This window comes from Peromyscus maniculatus, chromosome 3, assembly GCF_049852395.1.
Source record: "Peromyscus maniculatus bairdii isolate BWxNUB_F1_BW_parent chromosome 3, HU_Pman_BW_mat_3.1, whole genome shotgun sequence".
Taxonomy (NCBI): Eukaryota; Metazoa; Chordata; class Mammalia; order Rodentia; family Cricetidae; genus Peromyscus; species Peromyscus maniculatus.
The window spans coordinates 70,526,287-70,550,681 of NC_134854.1; the positions used below are offsets into that span (position 1 = coordinate 70,526,287).

At 41.9% G+C, this 24,395-nt stretch overlaps 1 protein-coding gene across 8 annotated transcripts in view; it reads left to right on the forward strand.

Moving 5' to 3' along the window:
- The first annotated feature begins 517 nt into the window (after window positions 1–517).
- Rnf32 (ring finger protein 32) overlaps window positions 518–24,395 on the forward strand; it is a 35,167-nt gene continuing 11,289 nt past the window's right edge. For 2 of the 8 annotated variants that reach the window (XM_042273292.2, XM_042273291.2), the window contains exons 1-7: window positions 527–733; window positions 2,791–2,878; window positions 3,422–3,686; window positions 7,345–7,487; window positions 10,045–10,077; window positions 10,579–10,703; window positions 11,103–11,211. In XM_042273292.2, the coding sequence (XP_042129226.2) occupies window positions 2,864–2,878; window positions 3,422–3,686; window positions 7,345–7,487; window positions 10,045–10,077; window positions 10,579–10,703; window positions 11,103–11,211 (690 nt within the window). In that variant the 5' untranslated portion in view covers window positions 527–733; window positions 2,791–2,863. Of the gene's footprint in view, window positions 822–1,708; window positions 1,780–2,790; window positions 2,879–3,421; window positions 3,687–7,344; window positions 7,488–10,044; window positions 10,078–10,578; window positions 10,704–11,102; window positions 11,212–24,395 lie in introns of all 8 variants that reach the window. The other 6 variants (XM_042273287.2, XM_076566722.1, XM_042273285.2 and 3 more) reach the window with 6 other exon arrangements.

A 24,395-nucleotide genomic window follows, 5' to 3' on the forward strand; every position in this document is an offset into this window, starting at 1 on the left:
GCTTGGGACCAAGAAGAGACTTTTAAAAGACCCCAGGGGTTCGAGCTTGGTTCCGTGGACAGCGCGGGAGTGCAGATTTATAGGGGTAGGAGATGTCAGGGAGAGCTAAGGGGTTAGGTAACCCCCGGAGGCCAGCGGCCGCAGGGATAGCTCCAGGAGAGACCCTGGGGCTCGGAAGGAGTCACTAGAGGAGGGGACGAACGTGAAAAGGCCAGCGCCCGGCGATACACAACAGGCCGGGATTATCAGGTCAGTTACCAGGAGCCAAGGCTGGACAATGCAACCACCGTGAGAGGAACACGAGGAGGCCGGGTGGCGACAGCAAACCGCCTGCGGGAGGCCGCACGGGTTAGCGCACCCTCTCCGGACGCCCCGAGCAGCCTGACTGCAGTGCGCCGGGCGGGAAGGACGCGAAACAAACGCGAGAGCGCCTCGGAAAAGTAGGAGGGACGGCGCGCGCCTCACCATACACGCCCACGGCGCGCGCCTCGCGATGACGTAACCGGACCACGCTGACGACACGCGAGGGGCGGGGCCGTGACGCAAGCGCCCGCACCTCAAGCCGCTGGCAGCGGGTGTGGCCAAGAGGGTGTCTGTCAGGCCCAGCCTACGGGTCAGCCGGACTTGGCAAACCAGCGAGCGTGCGCAGTGAGTGCCAGGCGCCGGCGAGCATGCGCACTCCCAAGTGCGGCGGCTGCTGGTTGCCGTAGTAACGAGAAGCAGTTACGAGACGGTGCGTACGTCGGGGCCCCGATGTCTGAGGCCTAGATGAGCGCGGGTGTTGAGGGAAGCAGCGGGAAGCAGCCAGGCCCGGAGGCCGGGTAGTGTTGGGGCGGGAGGCATGGGTGTCGCGGGAGGTCTGGATCGCTGTGAGCGGCCCTGCCTGCTCTGAGCGTGGCGTGTGGTTTGATGAGGGACCTCATGGGACATGTCCAACGACATCACTAGCCTCTGCAGGAGTATTTAAAACAAATATGCCGTGTTTCGTATGCTTTTTTTAAATTGATGTATCAGTTGCCTCTGTTCACTTAGAGCAATTGGTGACTAAATGCCATGTCACCACGTGCTGTGTTTTCCTACCTGGCACAACCTCTTAACATGTGCAAGCTGAGATTTACAAACAGGCAGTTTTCTGTTGTGGCTGTTAGTGCCTGGCAGGGGTTAAGTTTACCGATTTCCTGTTGCCAGACTAACGGGTCACCTCTTCTCCATTTATATTTTCTCATACAATTGGACTAAATCTGGCACGTTTTGAGTATCTTTTAAAATTATACAATTTGCTGATACTGTGGGACTTTAAAGAGGCATTTTTTTTTAACACTCTTACCTTGGTATTAATCACAACGGCATAATAAAAACTAGTGAAATTGTAGACTAAATGGCCACCTGTGGTTAACGATAGTATGAATCTTGTTGAAAATGAAACAGTTTTTGGTGTGATGCATACTTGGTCTATGCTGAACGATAAGCATTCTGAACTTGGAAAATGATGGTAGTGACCTTTCAGTATTTTACATGCCTTGCTCCAGCCGAGGCCATGACAAGGAACACTGACTACAGACTTCTTAGAGGCCCCTGCCAGAACTGAAAAGGAACAAGGAGGAGGACACAGTGAAAATTGTAGGGGCTGCTGAAGGATCTGAGAGCTGCCGGTTCTTTCCTTAGTTCCTGTGGAACTCACTTTCCTGTACCCTTTTAAATGTTGTAGTGCTGGGTTTAGAACAGAGGGCCTCTTCGGCACGCCTGGGAGACAGCTGCTCTGCCAGCACCCTTCTAAGAGTGAGTCCCCCAGGCTCTCCCCTAGGTGGCTTTTTAAAAGGTGCTCTGTTTCTCTCCATTGTAGAATATTGTGGACTCTTGCCTTCATAAAAATAACACCATGAAATAAATTTATTAAATAAAAATGTTGTATGAAATTCTCAAGGTATTGATAAAAAATATTGCAAAAAGAAACGATATAACACCATGGTCCCCAAACTAAAAGGGGCAACACCAAATACTTCCCCCAGCTTTTGAGGGAATTGGAACAACAGTAAACATTTACAGGATATCTTATGCAGAGCAGTCCTTTGTAAGCCCTTAAGATGTTTTCTTCTTTTCTCTAATATTCCTGCAATGTCAGTGTTTTTTGTGTTTTTTATAGATGTAAAAACTGAGCCAGAGATGTAGATAGCTTACCCCAAGAAGCAGGAAGCAGGTTGGGACTCATATTCTGTCCCCTTGTGTGTTGGCCATAAGTGAAGGTAGCCAGCATGCTCCTTACACCCACTTCTTGATTGTTTCCTTTCTCCCTGAAAAACAAACACACCATGCTGGTCTCCTGAGCATCTTTGCTCTTGCTCATGTTATCTAACATGCTCATTTCTCTCTTCAAGACTTGGCTTAAATGTTGTCTTTAAGGGTTTTTCACTTACTTAGTGACTGATTTTGGTCTGAGACTTCACTCTAAAACTCTTGTGTTTTTTTTTTTTTGTTTTTTTTTTTTTTGGTTTTTCGAGACAGGGTTTCTCTGTGTAGCTTTGCGCCTTTCCTGGAGCTCACTTGGTAGCCCAGGCTGGCCTCGAACTCATAGAGATCCGCAACTCTTGTTTTTGATGCCAGATTGTTCTGTATTCACATTCTTTCCAGCACAGTGGTAAGCTATTAGCGGACAGGGGTGGACTGGGTCAGGACTGTGTAAACGGGAAGGCGCGGCTCCATGCTGCCCTGTAGCTGGCATTCCTGTTATCATCATCTCCATAGCCCTAGTAGATCTGAATGTTTACAAATACTCTCGCTTTCTGTTCACAGCAGAAGAATGGAAGGAACTGTAATGTGATGCTAGACTTTGTTGAAGCCACGACACAGTGTTTCCTTATTGAGCATGCTAAAAAATAAGGTATTCCACCCTCCTCAAAACCAACCCATTGTTTCACTCATGGGATGTAGTCTAACTGAGCCTTCTTCGATTATAAAAATAGTTTAGAAACCTTGTGTCCGTGAGGAGCTGTGAACAAGAGTGGGAGGTGTGTGTGGTGTGGGCAATAGTAAGTCACTAAGTGCTGCCCGCAGGCCTCTCCTGGCTCGAGGACCTTGTCCTGCAGGAAATACTTTAAGTTTTCACCAAAGGGCAGAGTGTTTGCCTGGAGTCTAATTTAGTTGCAGCAAAACAGCAGGGGTTTATTTAGGCATACACGGGTTTGAACTTATTGGTTTATAATTAAGGCTCCAGTAATTAAATAAGAAGGTTTCCTTTGTGTCTAACATAGATATTGGGCCTGGGGTTTACTCTGACTTTGGTACACTGGCTCTGGCATCCCTTCCCATTGGTTTGGTAATATGCCATCAGTGGAGCATCAAGCCTCAGTTTTCTTCTCAAAGATGTTACATATGTTACACACTGTTCCAGTAACTAAGAAAACACCCACCTTCTACTTTTTAGGATCGCTCATCTAAAAAAGCTAACTTAGCAGTCACCGCAGTTGCCTTACAGGACCACATTTTACATGATCTTCAACTTGGACATCTTTCAGTAGCAGATCCTCTTAAGACAAAAGTGCAAAAGAATGAGAGCAAGTCAAAATCTCTCAAAAGAGACGCAACAGCCATAGTAGATACTGGGCTTAGGAAGACTACAGAAGGCCCCAAAGTGGAAGATCCCGAAAAGGAGTATGTTCTAGACCCCACACCACCACCGCTAACTCTAGGTAAGCTAATCTAGTCATTGGTTGGCTTGGTGCTAATTAACCCCAGGTAGCCTCCTCAAGCTGGATGGGGCCCTATTTACAGGGCTGAAGCAATGGTGTATGGGGGTACAAATACAACTTAACGTTTTCATTGTATCGGCAGATGCTGACAGCCAAGTGTGTTGTTAACAAGGCTTTAAATGCCAACTCTTCATCTGCCAAGGTTGTTTTTTCACTTCTGAGATGGAGTATTTGTGGAAGTATCCCATAAACAAGATGGCTGTCAGCAATTCTCTTAAATTGCAGCAACAGGGAGGTGACTTGCTTTTGTGAGTGAATTCCTGGCTGTGTACATTGTGCCTGGCTTTATCATGTGCCCTGTGGGCACCCCACGTAATGCCAGAGTTGGTTTGTACTTCTGTATTTTAAGCCCTTCTGCCTTCCTTTGCATATTTTTGTTGGCTTTGGGAATCTCCTTGGATAGCCCAAGCTGGCCTTCAACTCTCAATCTCCCTGCTTCACCCTCCTGAGTGCTTGGCTTATAGGCATGCGTCTGCATCTTTGTGTTTTGTGAACGTAGTCTCCCTCTGGCATCTTCTAGAAGAGCTTTGTTACAGGGAATTGAAGGCTAACTTCATGTGGTGTCCTTCCTCCTTAAGCAGCTTCCTCCACTCCAGGTGAGGCATCAGTGTCTCCATAGCCCCAGCAGTGATGCTCATACTCGTCAGCCCAAACCTTCCCTTCAATCTGTATAGTGATCCCTCACCTGAACTAGGTGCTTTCTGGTGAAACACTCTAACATCTGTTTAAGTACAACCCACAAATTTAGTGCCTTTTCCATCTTAATTGGACCCCTGTCATATAATGAGGCCATAACTTTTATTCCTTTGAGAGAAAGTCTCACTGTGTAGTTCAAGCTGCCTTAAACTCAACCTGCCTGCCTCTGCTCACCATAGCCCTATATGACTATTACAGGAGTAAAAACTGTAAAATCCTCATGAATCTATGTTTTTATATTTATAGTTTGGCAGATAGAAGATTTGATCTTACCTTGGCAACTTCAGCATATAATTGTTTCCTGTGAAATCAAGAACTTTCCCGTTTCACTTCCTCTCTTGGGCACACCTGAGTGGCCAGAATCTCTGCTGTGTTGCTTGGGAGCCTCAGCAAACCCTAAGGCTGTAGTACTGCCACAGCCTGTCTGACCACCAAGACAACTACAGAGGGACAAAGGGTACATCACATATACAGCCTGACACACAAGACAGGAATGGAGCACAGGAGTGTGAGATTTCATTGTGCTGCTTAGATTGACCCCCCCCCCCCAAAAAAAAAAAACCTGAAAACTTAATGAATTATTTCTGGAATTTCCCATTGAATATTTCCAGATAGTAGTTGGCTATGAATCACCAAAAGCCCAGAAAGTGCAACCATGGATAAGGGAGCATGACTTCAGTGGATAATTAGCTCAGCATTATTTCCCTGGTTTCCATCACAATAGTAGCACGTTAAGGCCACAAAACTCTTTATACCATTCTTGTAGTCTTTTGTAAGTCTGAGATCATTTTATACTGGGAAGCTAGAAATAAAAGGTTTCTAAATGATTAGGAATGGAAAATAGGTTTGGATAGGGCTGCTGTTGTGTAAGTGACAAAAGCAGGAGGTAGCAGGAGGCCTGCCCAGCACAGAAAGGAAACTCCCTCCTCCGACAGTTCATCTGTTTTGTACCCCTTTGGTTCCTTTAGTTGCTGGGGTAAAGAGCAGAAAGTTTCCACGTTTGGTTACAAGCACAGAATAGCCAGCCAAGAGTGACAGGCACCTTGAGAGAAAGCCTGATCACTGGTGTTCTCCAAGAAAGCCTGTTCTCAGCTCTGCTACTTTGAGGTGTTATTACAGATACAGGTTTGTGCAGTTCAGAGTCTGGCCCTTGACAGTAGGAGTCGCTTCACCTACAGTAAGTCACAGGCCCATCAGTAGTCTAAGAATAAAGGCTGAGCTCATTGCCCAGGATGGTAGGTACTAATTCAGGACAGGAGAGGCCCTGAACCTAATGGCTCTGGGCTCAACTCTGCTTTCTGTTTCTTCTCCTGATGGTTTTAGTGTTGGTATATTTTTACCGGAAGTAAATCTAATGAAGTGAGTTAATCTCACCTATATTATCAGGTGAGTTTGGAAAATAGGTGCTCTTAACAGAATTTTTGTTTGTGTATTTTTTCACAGGTGTAGGCATGTAGATGTGGAGACCTAAGGTTGGTATCAGTTATCTTCCTCAGTCACTCTCTACTTTTTTTTTTAGACAGAGTCTCTCAGTAACCTAGAACTCACCAGCTCACCTAGACTGGCTGGCCAGCAAGCTCTGAGGCTCTCCTGTCTCTGCCTTGCCTGCACTAGGGTATAGCACATACTGCTGTAGACATCTTTTACACAGATGCTGGTGATGGAGCCCGTGTGTGTGTGAAGGGCACTTGACTGGCTGAGCCACTTCCCCTGCTTTGGGCATGCATTTCATGATTATTCCCCTTTCTTGTTCCGTATTTTCTCTTTGTGTTTTTTATTTTATCTAGATCAATTTCATTAGAAATGCCTCTTTGGGGGAAAAGACATTTTGGATTTATACCTGCTGTTGGTTCTGGTTTAATTTTGGCTCCTGTTTCCTTGGAATTTCTGCTGTTGTCCTTGTTGTTTCCTGTTTTGTTTCCTTCACTTGGTTGTAGTTCCTTTTCCTAGAATCTTAGGTAAACATCTGTTTGCAGACTGCTTCCTGGCAACTTTGTGCAGACAGACACATCCTTGTGAACTGCTACTTGCCTCCCAGGTTGACACAAATGCTCTCATAGCTACTTAGCTCTTAGCACTCTATCTCCTCATTGTCTTTTTGGTTTTCTCTAAATCCCAAATTGTGGAGTCCCATTGGTTGAGCATCTGTTCTGTGACTTTTTCTGGGAAGACATAGAAGTCTATGTACCTAGAAAATATATCTACTTCCTGTGAGATTAGCATGTTCATACTTCTACCATGAATTTTTCTAGGACCAAGAGTGCTTTTCTGATGGCCCTCTGTGCTAGGCCGACTTTTTAAAAACGTACCTTTACTGTTATTTGGCAGTTTGCAGATAGTGGTTTACATTTACAGTCCTATAGAAGTCAGCCCTTTGCCCAGGAATGTTGCAGGTACTTTTCAAAGCGAGTCTCCCCATGGGATATAAGCTCATGTGATGGGTACTTATAAACCTCTGACTTAAGGAATGTATTCTTAGGTAGCACATGATTGATGTGAACTTTGTAAAGGTCATTGGTGAGGGCAGCAAGGCTAAGTAGAAGAAGTCAGTGCTACAGGCTGACAGTTAAATTAGGTGAAAAACAAGAAGAAAAATGGCAAAAAAAAAAAAAATTAATGTTCTTCAATTTCTATACAACTAAATGTCAATCCTGCCTGCTTGAGAATCACTCAACATTCAGAATGATGACAAAGTCTGTATAATAAAAACATAAATCACTGTTGTGAACTCAAGTGTTATCACTGCCTTCATACCTCCATAGAAAAGCACCTTGCTATGTGTTGTAAAAGGTTGCTATACTGCTTCTCTAGAATATCTGCATGCAGATTATCTATTAAAAATTATATGTGTCTATGTATGCTAAAATACATGAGTTTACCTTGTGTCTTATCTTTCCTGTAGCCCAGAAACTGGGCCTCTTGCCACCTCCTCCATTGCCACTGTCATCAGATGAATGGGAGAGAGTGAAGCAGAGATCACTCCTGCAAGGGGACTCCATGCAGCCATGCCCAATATGTAAAGAAGAATTTGAGCTCCGTCCCCAGGTACATTACAGACAGAACTTTAGATCAGCCCAGCACTGCTTCCCCAGTATTAGCCAGTGAGCCACCCAATTCCATGGTCCTTTGTAACTTCCAAATATTTAACATTTTCTCCACTACCCCTGAAGTGTGTGTGTATAGCTGAACACCATCACTTGACAATGTCCACTTAGTGGTGTGACACTAAGTCCAAGTATGCCATTTGCATGAAAGGATGCTTTGAATATCTTCAAAGACTTCATGGGAGAATCCTGATATAAAGTAAAATCTTTGTTCATACATCTCTTAATATAAGATGGGTGGTCATCCTGGTATATAGAAAGCTCATGACCTGCCACACAGACCCATCGCTGTGCCTGACTAACCTGCCAGCTCCAAGCAGTCAAGGTCACTCATGCTTTTAGAATCTGGGGAGAAATATGGTTTTCCCCAAGACTTTTGCATAGTATGTTGCCTTAGCTTCTACATGGTAGGCACTGAGACAGCAGCTGAGAAAACCCAGCATTTAGCCAGGCTTGGGTCTCAGCTGAGGATCCAAAGCTTCATGGGCTATCCTGACCTCTCAGACTTAAAAAAATGCTTGTTTCACTACCAGCAAGGACTGTTCACAGTCATTACATTTTTGGTCTTCAGTAATGTGAAGATGCTTGAAGTACACTTTCCTTCTAGTTCTTGAGAGGACCGAATCTTATGTAGGATTTAGATACTGGAAAGATTTGTCAGCCCTTGAATCACAGCACTGTCATATGTAGGGAAGTTTGTAATTTAGTGCCAGAGTAAGATCATTAAAGCTGCAGGGAATCATCCAGCCTCAGCAACCTCATTTATTGTGCTGTACATGTTTAACCTGGTTGTATGAAGAATGAAAACTTAAACATCTCAGTGTGTTATGTAAGCATTTCACTAAAAACTTCGTCATTTTGTTTGATTAAAGATACTATTATGTTAATCTTGCATTTATTATTTCCTTATTAGATTTCTTCTTAGTTAAAAACAGTTTTTCTGGGTTAGACAGATGGCTCAATGGCTAAAAGTACTTACTGGCTGCTCTTCCAGAAGACCCAGGTTTGATTCCCAGAACCCATATGGTGGCTCACAACTCTAGTTCTGGGAGATCCTATGCCCTCTTCTGACTTCCATGAGCACCAGGCATACAAATCAAACATACATGCAGGCAAAACACCCACACAAAAATAAATAAATAAAAACAATTTTCCCACCATAGGATAAGTTCAAGATACTTTCAAGTAACCTCTTATTCTTATGACACCATCTAACAGTGAGAACAAAACTCAGGTAATTCACAACAGGCCAACTCAGAAATTATGACAAAATGTTAATGGAGTTTGGTCCTCACTTGTGTAACTATCACGATGAACTGTTTGCCTATAATGAATATATGGATATCTCAAAGATAATGTTCTAATATTATATATTAGAATTATATAAGAATTACATAATTTAGAGCAGATTGGTATCTGTTGATAAAAGACTTTGAAAAATTATATTTAAAAAGAATAACTGAGTCCAAAGATGATTTTAATACAATAGTTAATTAAATTTAAGCGTACAGTTGGCAGGGTCCAGAAAAGCTTTTAGGGAACTAGAGATGTGGCTCACAAGTTAAGAGCATTGGCTGCTCATCCAGAGTACTGGGGTTCAATTCCTAGCATCCATATGGTGCTTAAAACCACCTCTAACTCCAGTTTCAGGGGATCTAAGGCAATCTTCTGGCCTTTATGGGTACCCTATGGATGTAGTACACAGACATACATGCAAGCAAAATACCTCTACTCCTAGAATAAAATAAATATTTTTAAAGAAAAGGTTTTAGACATTTATGAGCTCTGTTCTCAGATTTCTTCCCTTAATCCCACTTGAGAAAAGTACAGAGTGAGCAATGGCACAGGGATGGTCACTGAAAACAGTAGGACATGCATCTGCCCACTCACCTTCCCCACAGCCCATTGTACCTGCCTGTGGCTAATGGTCTAAAATCCTTTCTCCTTACTGGGTTTAAGTAGTTTTATTTTTTGTTTTTCCAGGTTAAAACATCACTGTTGGGTGGGGATTTTGAGTCAGAAGGGTGAAGTTTTCTTACAAACATACTTGCTCTCCATTAAAAAGAAAAATGTAATTTATCTCCATGATGTCTTGCTATTTAAATGTAAAACTCTCACAATTATATCAGAGTAAGCTGTGATTTTAAGTTTAGGAGTGTAATTTGGCTGAACAAAGCCATATAAAAGGTGCTTGTTTGTCGTGTCTCTGCTCCTTCTACCAAGTCCACACCACATGGATGGGTTCCTTCCTGCCCCACCCTACCTACCTAGCAGTGTCTACCTTGGCACTCCTTTTACTGGCTTACTATCAAGCATGATGTGTTGTTTTATGGTATCAGGCCATTCATTGTCTTTGTTTAGATGATATGCTTATACTATATTAAACTTAAAGATATAAGTGTGAACTGCTCAGCTGTCTGAATGTTACCTTCAAGTATTCAGATGCTCTTCCAGAGGATACATTACTAACCTAGGACTCTGCTCTCTCCTGTGGACAGGTGCTGCTTTCCTGCTCACATGTATTCCACAAGGCAAGTAATCCCACTCTGGCCTGGCCTCCTTCCCTCACTCACCGAAAGAGCCATTTGTGATCCCTGAGCATCATTCGTAGTTGGAATCGTGGCTTTAGGGTAGACTGCAGCTCATCCTGTTGTGAACATCATGGATTTTGTGTGACAGAAAGAAGCACAGATGTTTGTGTAGCAGATTGTTAGTACCACACATTAAGGCTGCTGATAGCTTACTTCCTGCCGGCTGTTTGCATGGCAGTCTGACACATAGCATTTTACCTTTACACCACTTGATTTTCAGAGGTTTTTGAAGTCTCTGCATGCATGTTCTTGTGGAAATCATTTTTGAACAGGTTTCATGAGGAAGGTGTCAACATCTGATGAAACTACTTCACTTCATAATCTAAATTGGACTGAGTCTCAATTATGAGAGAAAGAACACTGTAATTATTACATTAGAAGTAAAAAATGTTGTTTATAAGTAATTACTTGTAAAGTTTTAAGTGAAATCCTTTTCTTCAGGCATGCCTTCAGGCTTTTGAAAAGTTCACAAATAAAAAAACCTGTCCCCTCTGTAGAAAGAACCAATATCAAACCAGAGTGATACACGATGGGGCCCGCCTGTTCAGAATAAAGAGTGCCACCAGGTAAGAGTGTCCTCAGTGCCTTGCAGAGGGGAGACAAATGTTTGCAGCTCAGGCTGTGATTACTAACCCAGGAGGTCACCAGAGCAGTCCAAGCTGGGAAGAGTACTGAAGTACTTGTTAAAAATAAGGCCATTAGGGGCTAGAGAGATGGCTCAGTGGTCAAGAGAACTAACTGCTCTAGAAGACCCAGGTTCAATTCCCAGTACCCACATGGTGTGGCTCACAACTGTCTGTAACTCTAGTTTCAGGAATCGTATGTCCTCTCTGACCTCCAAGAGTACCAGTCACACAAGTGGTATAGATATTCATGCAAACAAAACATTCATATGCATAATAAAATAATTTTTAATTTAAAAATAAGGCTATTAGGAGGTCATCATTTCTACATCTCTGTTTTAGAATCCAAGCCTACTGGAGAGGGTACATCGTTAGAAAATGGTACAGAAACCTAAGGAAAACAATCCCACCTACGGATGCCAAGTTAAGGAGAAAGTTCTTTGAGGAAAAGGTGGGTGTGTATCACTACCTATCCACACACACATGGTCTATGTGGGTGAATATTAGGGACTGGTAAAGCCAACAGGCAGTGCAACTGCTGCTGACTTCACTTTTAGAGCTTTTTGCTCAACTTAGTGGCCTTCAACCTCATTGCATGAAAAAATGACATTCAGATCAGCTTTGGTTTGACCATTGTATGCTGTTTGATGGTACCGTCTTCTGATAAAATAAGACAAACTTGAGTTTTTCAACTCTAAGAGGCCCCAGTTATGCCTACAACATGAGTGAAAATAGAGACCTCACTAACATCTCCCGGTAATGGGCTGAACCTTGTAGGGGTCACCACAATACAGAAATAGACAACTCCTGTCCGTGCTTGCTTATGCTTACTTTCCATGTTTTATGTTACATTGGGTGTCTTAGTTAGGGCTTCTATTACTGTAAAGAGACACCGTGACCACAGCAACTCTTATGAAGGAAAATATCTAATTGGGGTGGCTTACATTTCAGAGGTTCAGTCTATTATCATCATGGTGGGAAATGACAGCATGCAGACAGACATGGTGCTGGAGAGGTAACTGAGAGTTCTACATCTTGTAGAGGCAACAGGAAGTAGTCTGAGACACTGGGCGTGGCTTGAGCATTATAAGACCTCAAAGTTCACCCCCACAGTGACATACTTCCTCTAACAAAGCTATACCTACTCCAACAAAGCCACACCTCCTAATAGTGCCACTCCCTTTAGGGGCCATTTTCTTTCAAACCACCACAGGAGAGGTACTTTTTAACAGTTTTCCATGTCTCCATTTGAACAGAAAGGACTGGCACGTATTAGAAGTAACCGGCCCTGAGTGGAGAACCTTTCTCATGTCTGCTCCAGCATAGCAGGTCTAGCCACCATTAGTAGGTGCTTTGGGGCTCTTTCCCTTACCTAGGATGTGAGTGTCACTGCTGACCTAAGAATCAATTATAAAGAAACACATAGTAGGCACAGAAATTTTATATTTGTTGAAAACATTAGTATCTTTCCAAGTTAATTTTCATGTACCTTGTTTTAGGTTTGCTAATATTCTGTGTTTGCTTATGGTAACACTAGTATCCCAACATGCCAGACTCAGATCACTGAGATAAACTCCTCAGCCAGACATAATGATCCATGTCTGTAGTCAACACCTGGGAAACTAAGATAGAAAGACTGCTTGAATCTGGAGTTTGAGGCCAGCCTAGGTACCACAGCAAGGCCCCATCTCAAAAAAGAAAAGGATTGGGCTGGAGAGATGGCTTAGCAGTTGAGAGCACTGAAGCTCTTCCAGAGGACCTGTGTTCAATTCCCAGCACCCACATGGCAGCTCACAACTATCTGTAACTTCTGTTACAAGGGATCCAGTGCCCTCATACAGACATGCCTGCAGGCAAAGCACCAATGTACATCAAATAAAACAAATAAATTATTTTTTTTAAAAAAAAGTGAAAAGAGAGCTGAGATGTTAGCTCAGGGGGAAAAAAGAGAAAGAAAAGGGTCATCTTCTCATAGTCACACTGTGCTACCATCATTCCCTATCGAAGTGTCATTGACACTTTAGCTTTTTGTTCTTCCATTTAGGATGGTGAATATAACAGACAACCTTTAATGAAAAACACAGTTCCTTATTTTCTAACTATTTTCCTAGTTATTGCTGCTTTAGGCACAAGACTGAGTGAGTGATCACAACCACATACTTCCTAGTCTCATAAGAGACTCATTTACCTCAGAGAAAGAAATGGGAGTGTCTGTGACTTTGTGTGTGGCTTTGCCCTTACCTAGGTGAGCCAGCCCATTTCAGCTGTGCTAGAACTACATTGATTATAAAGCAATATAATTTTTTTCTAGTTATCTTTCCTAGGCACTAAAGGGATTGGTATCAGCACAAGACACCCCAAGACCAAATTCTCAGCACAAAGGAGATTTATTTGCCCCAGAAGGACAAAGGGCAGGGAATAAGAGACAAAGACAAGAGAGAGAGGAAAAGGGAGAAGGGGAAGGGAACAAGGGAGAGGGGAGAAGGGGTATTTGTCCTGGAAGGACAAAGGAGTGCCTCTGGATAGATAGGAGACAGACATGGCCCATAGGCAAATGGTAGTTTATGAATGTAAAGGGGAAAGCACCGTCCCCACCCCGTGTTAGAATGAGATGTTTAATTTTAATTGGGCATGTTGATTAGGTGAAGTAGAGGGGCTTCTTTTGATTGCTGGATTTCAATATTCAGTAGGTTGACCTTGGTAGTCAGCCTCAGGAGGAGGAAGTGGCCAAATAATGGAACAGACCTTGGTGGCTAGCTGTGGAATGTAATCTAATGGTTTTTAGCAAGGCAGAGGGAGTAGGGGGAGGGGCAAGGCCTGCCAGAGCCATGTTTGCCATGTTCTGACTGCCTAGAGCCCCTTCAGGCACTGAAGTATTTGTTCCAAGCAACATTGTTATGCGAATATGTAAATCAGAACATTTGACATGTTGTGGTTGTCACTGTTCCTCATATTTAACTAAGAAAAACACTGAGTTTCCTTGGAGAGTAGGGTGGCATTAAATGTGATACGGGTGCTAAGCTAATGGCTTTGCACACTGCATTGTCAAGTCAGAATGGAGCAGTGGGTGGTGGCTAGAAGATAACTGGGTACTGGTTGGCTTGGCCTGAAAAAAGCTCATGCCTTTGGCTGTCAGAGGCAGCAGGAGACCCAAAGGCAAAAGACACAGGGACTGCCTACCAAGTTGAATTTGACCAAGAAGAAAACAAAAGATCTCAAAAACCTTGATCTCTCCTAGCTGAAGAGGGAACCCAGAACATCTGGGGTAGGGATGAATTTCTAAAAAGAATCCCTCATTCCTGCCTACTGTTGGGTGACAAGCTTCCTGTTTTCCCACACTGCCAGATTCTTTCTCAAACACTGCCATGTGCAGAAGCAATCAAATTGAGTCAAGTCCTGATCGTTAACTGGATGAAAGAGTGTGTCGGTCCCCACTTCCCAGGATGAGTTGTTCCTCTTTCTGACATAAAAGGCAACATGCCAGCCTGCCTTCTAGGCCACATCTCTATCTCTGCTCATTAGTCAGCATGACCCTGAATCAAACCGGGATAGGCTCTTTGGGCCAGTTTATCATATTTCAGACGTCTCTCTTTAGAGCTCAGTTTCGGCTTCCATTCAGACTGATGTCTTCTGCAGTTGTTCTCTTCTTTCTGTGCTCTCCTGTGCATTATAGTCCGTGCTTTGTTTGATGGTCAGTGTTGTTCTCTGAGTATTCTTAGTGATTAGTTTTTGTTTTTGTTTTTGTTTTTTCTTGAGATAGTCTTACTGTGTTGCCTAGGCTGGTCCTGAATTTGTAAGTTGAAGTGTAAGCAGTGACTACAAGCAAACACCACTGAGCCAGAAGCCCTTTATAATTTCTAATGTGTAATAATATATGGCTTATAAGTCAAAGTCGTTGTTTGTTTTGCAGAACTATGACTTGATAACTATTTACCATCTGTATGTGGATAGTTTGTTCAAGTTTATATATAATGGCTTTGGAAAGTCTAGGCTATACTTTGCTGTCACATAAAGCAGTCATGACAATCAATTGATAGTCCTCACTACACTCATATTTATCTATGAGGTTGTGACACAGCAGATTAACTCATGTGGTCTGAGAACATGTGGAAGACCCAATGCTGGTGGTTGTCTTCAGAGTCCAGTGATGTTGTGGAAGTTCGTGAGGCTGTATTCTGAAGCAAAGGGAGCCCCGGTAGTGTCTGAGGCCCAGCCCTGATGGCTGTTCCATGACTCAAAATGTTTTTCAGACACTGAAAACATTTGTTGTATCTTTACTTGCTACAAATGAGCCCCACTATCATTTTACTTAGAGCTTTTTAAAGTTTCCAAATAATTCCTTCCATGTAAGAAAACACATTTTCAGTTTCTCATAAGAGTGACAAGGAAAATTCGGACCAGCCATCAAATGAAGACAGGTCTCTCTGCTCAGCACCACCTTCCATCCTGCAGGGAAGAGCTGGAAACCACTGCAGGCCTACAAGGCCCCTCTGGCTTTTATGATTCTATTCCAGCATCAACACCACTTCTCTGGAAAGGGAGCACTTTTGCAGTTGTGTCCGCTGTAGTCTGAGGCTCTTCGTTAGCAACCAAGAACAAACTATTTGTTGTTCACAGGGGAAAAAATGTTAAAAGTGAAAGGTGGGAATCCATATACTAAGGAGGCAGAAGCTGGGAACAAGCTATGCTGACAGCTGAGAAGGCAGTTTGAAGGGTTGGAGAGATGGGTTAGTTGATAAAATGCTGCACAAGCATGAAGACCTGATGATACTCAGCACCCAGACAAAAGTAGCATACACCTGTAATCCCAGGTGGGTACAGGAGAATCTTGGGAGCCCAGTGACTAGCCAGCCTAGTTAAATGAGAGACTCTGTCACAAAAAATTAAGGTGAAGAACAATTGAGAAAGATACCAGACATTACCCTCTGGCATACCCTTGGACCGGCATGCACGCACATACCCACATATATATGTTAAACACATTCACAAGAGAAAAAAGAAGACTTAGTCAGAAATTTGAAGCAATAAATAAGGTGATTACAATTTTATAAAGTAAAAAGTCCACCAAGAATGTTCAGTGAATGTAGTATATAAGCGCTGGACATTGGTATACCCTGCTTTGTAAATCATACACTCCTGGATATTAAGGGCCACATAGGTCCAGATATAATAGTATGGGAGATTATTACTCCCACTCTGAAAACAGTCCCATTCACAATAGCCTCAGAAAAATAAAACACCCAGGAATAAACCTAACCAAAGAGTTGAAAAACAGTGAAAATTTAAAACACTGAAGAAATTGATGGAGACATTAAAATATGGAAAGACTTCCCATACACATGGAGTTACAGAATATTGTGAAAACTAGCCATTTGAGCAAAAGAAATTTACAGATTCTGTGTAATCTCCATCAAATTTCTGATAACATTCTTTAAAGGATTGGAAAAAAGCCTAAAATTAATATAGAAGCACTAAATAGCCAAATGATCCTGAGCAGAAAGAACAATGCTAGAGGTATAATGCCTGATCTCAAAGCATACTACAGTCGTAATAACAAAGTCAACATGGTGCTGACACAAAAATAGACAAGTGGACCAATGGGGTAGAATAGAGGAGCCAGAAAGAAACCCACAAAGATGTCAAAAGCACCTTGAAAATAAATCTCAGTCATTGTGCTAGGAAACTGGATTTCACAAGAAGAATGACGCTAGGTCCCTCTCATCCTGTGGGAAATTCTATTCCAAATGGAACGTGTATCTTAATGTAATACCTGAAACTACTAAAAGAAAAACAAGGGTACCACTTCAGGATACAGACATAGGGAGGACTCTAACAGCTCTGGAAATAATACTGAGAATTAACAAATGGTGTTGCATGAAATTTCAAGTTTCTACACAGCTAAAAAATAACTGAGTGAAGAGACAGTCTACAAAATGGGAGAAAAAGTACTTGCCAGCTATTCATCTGAGAGTGTCTAGGCTATATAACAAAAAATAAATAAACTACACAAACAGTTCCCAAAATAAATTCAAAAGGCTAATAAACATGAAAAATCAGCCACTGTTCTTAGCCAAAATTAGGGAAATGCAAATCAAAATTATAGTGATAGTCCATCTCACCCTGTTCACAATAGCTAGTATTAAGACAACCACAACACACTCGTAAGGATATGGGGAAAGAGGAACTCTTACTGCTGCTGCTGGGAATATTTATTGGTATACCCACTATGAAAACCAGTATGGATATTTCTCAAAAAAAAAAATCTAAAAATTGAACCATCATGCACTATAGCTGTGCCACTCTTGGGCACATAGATAAGTATCTTAAATCATAAAACAGACAAAACTGCATAGCTGTGTAGACTGCACCACTGTTGACAACAGACAAAGAACTAGCCTGCTTGTCCGCCATCAGGTGCATGAAGAAGATAGGAAATATGGTTGTCGTACACAATCTAATTTTATTCTCACAAAAAAATGAAATTATCTCATATGAGATAAACCCTATTACAAACAAATATGTTTTCTCTGATACACAAGATCTAGAGTTATAAATATGTATATGATATAAAAGCATAGTGGGGACCACTTGAAAGGAAAGTAACTTTCAGAGAGTGGGAATAGAGGGTTTGGGGGACAAACAAGCAGAGTATTTTATATATATACAATGTCATATTGAATCCCATTAGTTGATATGCTAATGTGTTACAAACTAATAAAAAATTAAATGTTTAAGAGAAAAGGAAAAGTATCAAGTATATTTAATATATGTTATGTCTGGCTTTTTATTTTGGGGCTTCTGAAGATGATCCTAGAAAACATTAGTATGCAGAAGAAAATGAGGACTATTGTTGTGTAGAGCAGTGGTCGGAAAGACACAGTTTTTCTCAGCCACAATAAGAAACACATTGTTTAGAGAGCCGCAGCTCATGTGTACATATGACAGAAACAAAGCCTTTGTTCTTCATGCACCTGAGGTGGACATGCAGGCTGGTTCCTCACCTTGTCTGTTGTGAACAGTGGTGCAGTAACATGGCTGGGCAGCTGTATTTGTTCTGCAGTTTAGGATACTTAGCTATGTGCCCAAGTGTGGCACAGCTGTAGTGCATGATGGTTCAATTTTTAGACTTTTTTAAACTTCCATACTGAGTTTCACAGGCTTTTTTCAAAAAGCCTTTCAAGAAAGTAAACTTGCTGTTGTCACATGCACACTGTGATCATTTACAAAGGGCAGCCATACTCCATAAGTACTGGGAGTCACGTGGGGATGTTATGTGTAACAGCTCTTTACATATAAATAGCTGAACATTAACACAAGTAGCCTTCTTTTCCTCCAAAGACAGTCTTGCTTCATTTGAGTATGATATATGGACAGGGAGGGACACAGATATATAATTCAAATGACCATGAGGTTATACTCAAAAGTCATGCCACAAACAAGCATGTGTCAGTGCCTCTGATTTGGGAGTTTGATTCTGGAATTCAGAAATTCCCAGCTCTGCTGGTGTTCTAAGCCATATCTTAAATTGTCTCTCTTTAGGCCTCATCACTGCCTCCTTTCCCACTAGACATTTGAAATCCATAACCTCAAGCCCATTCTAAGCAAATTAAGATTATGGTATGACACAGTGCATTGGCATTAGATATGTACCCTTCTCACTGCCCTTGGTTGTCTAGGCTGTGTGACAGTAATCAAATGACTATCAACGTGATGGCTTCTCCCTGTCTTAACAACTTGGTAGAACTCTGAGCTACAGAAATACTCTAGGAAATATCAGTCTGCAATTTGTCGATGTTAGGATGTTGTGGACTCTGGAGACTGGTGAGGTGAGTTATTGCTGAATTTCACATTACCAAGGTGTCACCGTGATGGCTCTAAGGGCTGCTCAGGCTATCAGGCTGACATTATCCCTGGGTGTGCTGTGGGGTGTTTCCAGGTGAGAGGGGCATTAAATTCATGAGCTCAGCAAAGTACAGCACCCTCCCCAGGGTGGCTTGGCAACATCCAGGCCATATAACCCCCTTGGGAGCCCTAATAGAACAATTAAAGAGAACATGAGAACAGAAAGCACTATAAGCTAATATAATCTGGGATGGGAGCCACTTTTCTGAGTGTGGTTCACCCACAGTAAGGAAGTAACTGATAACTACACAAAATTGTCAAAATGTCTTTATAGATAGAAAAAAAATACAGAGACTAATGACAAATCATGAAATGTATTTGTGATTTAAGGGACATTTAAAGGGCATTCTAGAAGCACATTTTCTTAATGCATTATCACAGGTATACTCCATATATTTAAAGCTAAAACAAGAACCTATTTGACCTATGATATTGGCAAGAATTAGAAAGCCTGACAACATTCTCCAGTGCTAATGAAGGGGGAAATGGACTACAGCCACTAGTGGACCTGGCACTGGCTGACTGCCACTAAAATTTTATCCTATAATAAATGCACAGATACTGGGCTGTGCCCACAGCAATAGTTATTTTAAAAAGGAAGAAAATATAACCAGAGTAAACTGCACAGCAGTTACAAAGCCCAAGGTAGATAAGCTGGAAAATATTTTCATGATATATACTTCAGCTAAAAACAAAGTATGAAATATTACAAACATAGAATACAAATGAGAAATGGGTGGATCTGGGTATACAATTATTTAAGACAATAGAAATCTTTGTACTTTGTAGAGAAAGATACAGGGCTAGTGGAGATGAAAGCAAAAAGAGAAATTTTGTTTGGTTAGTTTTGTTTTTATGAGACAGTTTCTTCTAACCCTTTATGCCCAGGTGAGCCTTCAACTCCTGATCCTCCTGCCTCAGCCTCTAGAGTGCTATGGATTAGAAGTATGCATCACCAGAGAGTTACTTTTTGTATAAGAATTTGTGTTCTATGATTTTTGTTAAACTATTGCCATTATCAATTCTTACCCCAAACTGGGTCCTTTTGTTCTGTTTAAATTGTGTCTCCAATAACACAGAACACCAAGGAAACTTACGCGCAGTCAAGGCAGGAGAAATGGGAGTGATGTGTGTAAATCTGCTCGGCCTGCTGGAATTGGGAGGTTACAGATGCCGAGCAGAGGAAATGAACAAATGAGAAGGATGGTTCTTTGGGAGGCAGAGGCTTTCTGGGAATCCAGGCGCACTCTTTTATAGTTCTTTCCAGTCTTCTCATGGCAGTTGTCAACAGTCATAGACTGCTCAGTAGGAGGGTAAGGTCGTTTAGTACAAGATGGGACAATAATAAAGTTCAGGATTGTCTCATAGTCACTCTGACAGATCCTCCCAATTCTGCCAGCTCATCTGAAGATGGACTTCTAACCTACAGGCATCCTGTCTTCCAAGATTCAAGCAGCTAGAAATTCTGCTAGGTCAGCAGTAGTGCAAAATTACAGAGTCACACATGAATTGATTTTTATTTCACTAAAATTAGAAAGAAATTTCTTCTTCATTGACTTTTCTGCTTTTAATAAAATAATTTTAAAATATTCCTGTTAGGCTGAGGAGATGATTCTGTGGGTAAAAGAGCTTACTGTACAAGTGTGAGGACTTGAGTTCAAACCCCCAGAACCAGTGTAAAAGCCAGAGAACATAGCAGGGACATTTATAACTCCAGAGCTCCAATGAGGAGACAGGAAGTAAAGACTGGAGACTCTGGGCAAGCTCTAGGGCCAGCTAATTTGGAGCACAAGGGGGTGGGGGTGGGCGTGGAGAAACCCTGACTCAAACAAGCTAGAAAGCAAGGACTGACACCCAAGGTTGTCCTCTGACTATCACATGGATGCCCACACACATAAACATTCCTACAGAAGTTAGGAAAAGGGAAAAGGCAGCAACAAGAGAGGATAATGACTAGAAAAGGTGATGAGGGATTAAAGCATAGCAAGACATCAAATATAATGGGTAAATTTACCTGTTATATAACAAACTCTTGGATTTCACTGATGCAGAACACTTAAAATGAAACAAAATGTTCAAAGTAAATTCATATTAAAAAACAAATGAGAGCAGGCATAGTGGCCTATACTGGGAGGCTAACATAAAAGAAGCTTGCATTCAAAGGCCAGCCCAAGCCTACATAATAGCAGCACCTTGTCTCAGAATAGATAAACAAGCAAAAAAGGAAAAGTGGGGCTGGGAGATTGTTCAGTAGGTAAGGTGTTTGATGCCAGGCCTGAGGACTCACATTCAGATCCCCAGCAGGCAGTCTTCCAGTCCTGTGATCCCAGCTCCAGGAGAAAGAAATTGGAGGATATGGAGTTTGAGACCAGAGCTCGTCTGACAGACAGACAGACAGACAGACAGATAGGAGAGAAATAACAAACCTAGCTAATGAAACCAGCATCTGATATGAAAAGTAATTTAAAAGTGGACATTGGAAGATAAAGTATCACCAGGCTCAAAACACTGAGGAGGAGGCATCCACATACATGGAAATCAGGTTAAAATTTAAGAGGCTCAAATGAATGGAAACACATGAACTATGAACCAAAGGCTGAGGGGCCCCCAGCTGGATCAGGCCCTCTGAATAGGTGAGACAGTTGATTGGCTTGATCTGTTTGGGAGGCAACTAGGCAGTGGGACCAAGTCCTGTGCTCATTGCATGAGTTGGCTGTTTGAAACCTGGAGCTTATGCAGGGACGCTTGGCTCAGTCTGGGAGGAAGGGACTGGACCTGCCTGGACTGAGTCTACCAGGTTGATTGCAGTCCTCAGGGGAGGATTTGCCCTGGAGGAGGTGGGAATGGGGGGTAGGGTGGGGGTAAGGGGAGGGTGTGGGAGGGGGGAGAATAGGGGAACCTGTGGCTGATATGTAGAACTGAATGGTATTGTAAAATAAAATAAAATTTAAAAAAAATCTAAAAAAAATCAAATTTTAACAATAAAAAAAAATTTAAGAGGCTCATATATACAGCCTGCTGCCATTAAAGACCAAAATGTAATTGAAATTAGTTTCCACAAAACTAGCAAACATGGGAAGAAATTTAAAGTATAAAATAACAGAAACTCACATGAGTATTTCAACTTCACTAAAAAGATACTCAAGTGTAACTAATCCTAAATGTATTCCTAATCCTGACCACCAGTACCAGAACTCTAGGATGGAGTTTATTACAATAAAGTCCACTTATTGGGGCTGGGGATGGAGCTCAGCATGCATCATTCCTGAGTTCAATCTCCAACACTACATAAACCAGGTACAGCAATGCATGCCTGTAATCCCAGCACTTGAAGTAGGCAAGAAGATTCAATTTTTCAAGATCATCCTCAGCTACATCCTAGGCAAGGATGGCAAGCTGTATCCTGGGCTGTAGAGGCCAGCCTGGGATGCAAGAGACCCTGTCTGTTTAGTTTGTTTTGTTTTGTTGCTTTTGAGACAGATTTCTCTGTGTATCCCTGGCTGTCCTGGAACTCACTCTGCAGAGGAGGCTGGCATAGAACTCAGAGATCCACCTGCCTCTGCCTCCTGAGTGCTGAGATTAAAGGTGTGCACCACCACCGCCCGGCTGAGACCCTGTCTTTTAAAAAAACAAAACAAAACGAAAAACCATTACATATCAAACCATGACAATGTAACCCTGGCTTGCTCAGCACTAGCGCGCTCTGGCCAGTCTCTGCCTAGCAGTAGTGCAAGGAGACAGAATATAGCAGATGTGTGGTGCAAATGCAAATATGTTTGATACTGTACATTGATAAAATGCACAAAAATCACATAAAATTACCCAAACTAGATTACTGGATCCATAGTCAAGGTATATATGTGGTAACTATTTATTGTAGAGCCACAATAATCAGATGTAAATGTGGGAAACTGCCCCTTCATAATAAATAGTTCACATCCTAAGCTTAACAAGGAAGCTTCAAAACACAGAAGGGCTTCTTCTGATAAAGTCAAAATATTGAATAAAATGACTAATATATGTGGTGTATTTAAATATAAAAATCCGTTTTCCACAGATAGGTTTAATGTGACTTTTAACTCTTAGAAAAAAACTCCTAAGCTTGCCTATGCACCTAAAACTGCACAAGTCAACTCTAACACCTATCTAGCAGAGTAGGAAGAGCCATCTTATAATTTAAAAGACAACAGACCTTTTGATATATAAAACAAATTTGGTAGCTAAATCCCCATTAAATAATGGACAACTAGTGAACAGAAGAAAGCCATATGTATCAGTATATGAAATCTAAATTGAGAATTTTAGTCCATTCACATGGAGAGGGCAAGAGAACATTATTTAATACCATAATCTGCCAAAACTGTATGAGTTTTCAATATCTAAACACTAAATGAAACTAGGGTCCAAGACAACTTCCTGGGCACCATACCTTGTCAGATGGAAGGCATAAACCAATGAGTAGGACAGAAGCCACTGTATCAGAGGTTGCCAGGATCTGAGGCCCAGCACCTTGGGGTGCCTCCCAGGACCAGCAGGAAGGAAACCTGACAGAACACTGGACAGCAACTTGTTCTGGGCACAGCAAAGCAGCCATCTTTATTTCTAATAAAACTATAAGAAATAAAGTTTAGTGAAAGAATATTAACATACACACATATATAAATGTTTAGGGGTTCCAACCATTTTCTTGTGCTTTTTTAAAATTTTCATCATGGTAGTGAAATTAATATTTCATAGTGGGAACAGGAAAGCTGAGTAACAAGTGCTGCAGAAGTTAGGAGCGTGGCCCAGTAGTGGATGTGCAAGACTCGGTCAACCTGAGGCACTGCCACTAACTACTGCCTTATTAAGTTCAATGTGGCTTTATAATAATCAAAACAGATTTTTTTGTTTTTTTGAGATAGTTTTCTGTGTGTCTGTTCTGGAACTCACTCTGTAGACCAGGCTGGCCTCAAACTCACAAAGATCCTCTTGCCTCTGCCTCCCAAGAGCTGGGATTGAAGATGTGTGCCACCACTGCCTGGCCAGAACAAAACCATTACCTGGCCAGAACAGAATTTTATTTTTTAACAAGAAAAATGGTTTTAATTTTAAAAAAAGTCTGGTGTTTTCCATTTAGAATGGCTGTAAAGTGTATGTGTATGTGTGTTTGTACAGGTATGCATATGTGTGTGTGCACATGTATTTGTACAAGTGTGTATACAAGTGTATACAAGTATGCAGGCATTCAGGCACAGCTGTGTTTGTGCAGGTGTGTGTACAAGTATGTGAACACAGGTGTTTGTACAGGAGTGTGTGCATGCAGGTGTTTGTGCAAGTGGTGTGAATGTGTGTGCAGGTGTGTGCTCAGCCAAAAGTGTATCCTGTTTATACTGGCTTCTACCTTCTTTCTTTGAGACAGAGTCTCTCACTGCACCTGGAACTTGCTGATCATTCAGTCTAGTTGTTCCGGGCATAGGGATCCATGTCCAGCTTTTTACTTTGGTGTTGGGGATTGAACTCAGGCCCTCATGTGAAACTAAGTGCTCTTTACCCACTGAGTCATCCCCCAGCCCCAAAATATTTTAACATAAGGTTGTATATAAAGATTCTTTAAGAGTTAGACATCTTAGATTAGTGTCTAAAATAAAAATGTAACTGCTGGCCCTGCCTGACTCCTCATTATGTGAGTAACTTTTTTTTTCTGTCAAAGGTAATTAGTCCAACAAAGGCTCTGATTCCCTGAAGCCCCAT